The sequence below is a fragment of the Pteropus alecto genome, unplaced genomic scaffold (assembly GCF_000325575.1).
Source record: "Pteropus alecto unplaced genomic scaffold, ASM32557v1 scaffold78, whole genome shotgun sequence".
In the NCBI taxonomy this organism is placed as follows: Eukaryota; Metazoa; Chordata; class Mammalia; order Chiroptera; family Pteropodidae; genus Pteropus; species Pteropus alecto.
In genome coordinates this window covers 17,668,102-17,669,643 of record NW_006443124.1, presented here as the reverse complement: position 1 = coordinate 17,669,643, position 1,542 = coordinate 17,668,102, and the positions used below count along the sequence as shown (strand labels likewise).

Sequence of the window (1,542 nt, the reverse complement as noted above, 5' to 3'; positions counted from 1 at the left end):
TAAATGTTAGGAGATTGAAATTAAAAGAATGACCATGACAAAATGTAATTTCCTCATAACTCCCAGAGATTTCAATCAGGTCCGCGAAGCCTCCAACTCCTGCAGGACTCAGCGGCCATGCCCGAGAGACGCGAATATAAGAGGCAGGCAGCTGAGCGGAACTCCCCACAGACCAATCAGAATGCATCCTGTCATCACGCCACCCTATGGTCGTCCAATAGGAAAACAGCAGCCTCTATAAAAGTGGGCGCTCACAGTATCTTGCGTAGTCGGTGATCGGCAAGGGATTCAGCAGTGAAGATCTCGTTGAAGGCGTCGGCGACATGGCCCGCACCAAGCAGACGGCTCGCAAATCCACCGGCGGAAAGGCTCCGCGTAAGCAGTTGGCCACTAAAGTAGCTCGCAAGAGCGCGCCAGCTACTGGTGGGGTGAAGAAACCACATCGTTACCGGCCTGGTACGGTAGCCTTACGCGAAATCCGTCGCTATCAGAAATCTACTGAGCTGCTGATCCGCAAACTGCCCTTCCAGCGTCTGGTCCGCGAGATCGCGCAGGATTTCAAAACCGATCTGCGCTTTCAGAGCTCGGCTGTGATGGCTTTGCAGGAGGCATGTGAGGCCTACTTGGTAGGACTCTTCGAGGATACCAACCTGTGTGCTATCCACGCTAAGCGCGTCACCATTATGCCCAAGGATGTCCAGCTGGCACGCCGCATCCGTGGGGAGCGTGCTTAACCCCGGAGCACGCACACGTTGCCTTGCTAGAGTTACTACTACTCACCCCCAAAGGCTCTTTTCAGAGCCACCACATGTTCACAAAAGGTGCTGTAGGGACCTGGGATTCCTCCTCACTGCTTGTATCTCTCTACCCCTTCCCTTAACACCAGAAGTACTGCTGGTTGAGTATGTTAACTTTTTTTTTCTTGAGATGGGGAGGTTCCACTGGAAACCCCCAATCCTGGCTTTCGAAAAGGGTTGTTTACTCTGGGGGTTTAGCGGTGGTGTTCACGCACCTGTGAATAGGCTTCCCAAGCCCAGAAAATCAAGGCTGTTAGTGGTGGATGAGGCATAAGACTTAACTTGAGAAACCCGACAATCATGCAATTAAACGAACCCAGGAACAGAGCTGAGTTGGAGAACCTGAGTATGGATGTGAGGATGAGTAAGGATTTTTTTTTTTTCCCCTCTTCTAATGTATGGCAGTGTTTATTAAGGTTTCATTTATGTAATGAATCTCTGCCCAGTAGTGGTGATAACAAAAACCCATCCCTTCGGGATTTGCGCTTTAAAGGTGCTTACAGCCATGTGAAGGCCTATGGATAGTGGTAGTTACAAAGAAATGTGTTCTGTTGGTGGCCCAGTGCTATCGGTCTGAAGCGCTGGGCTTCCCTTCAGCCCAACTTGTTATTAAATAGACTCAAAAGCTTCAATTAAAGTACACGCACAGTGTTGATTAAAAATAGTGTCTTAAATTTTAGAATGTAAGTTGGTGACAAATCTGAAGGGCCACACAAGAAGCCTAGAATGTTCAGGGACAGCCATG

The 1,542-nt window shown here is 49.3% G+C and overlaps 1 protein-coding gene across 1 annotated transcript; it reads left to right on the top strand.

Annotated features, from left to right (window-relative positions):
• The first annotated feature begins 323 nt into the window (after window positions 1-323).
• LOC102898795 (histone H3.1) lies at window positions 324-752 on the top strand. The gene has a single exon (XM_006923278.2). The coding sequence runs from the start codon at window positions 324-326 to the stop codon at window positions 732-734; it is 411 nt and encodes a 136-aa protein (XP_006923340.1). The 3' UTR covers window positions 735-752.
• Window positions 753-1,542: the final 790 nt, after the last annotated feature.

Bases quoted from the DNA above. Each gene is read 5' to 3' on its own strand.
- LOC102898795 (XM_006923278.2), top strand. From the start codon at position 324: ATGGCCCGCACCAAGCAGACGGCTCGCAAATCCACCGGCGGAAAGGCT.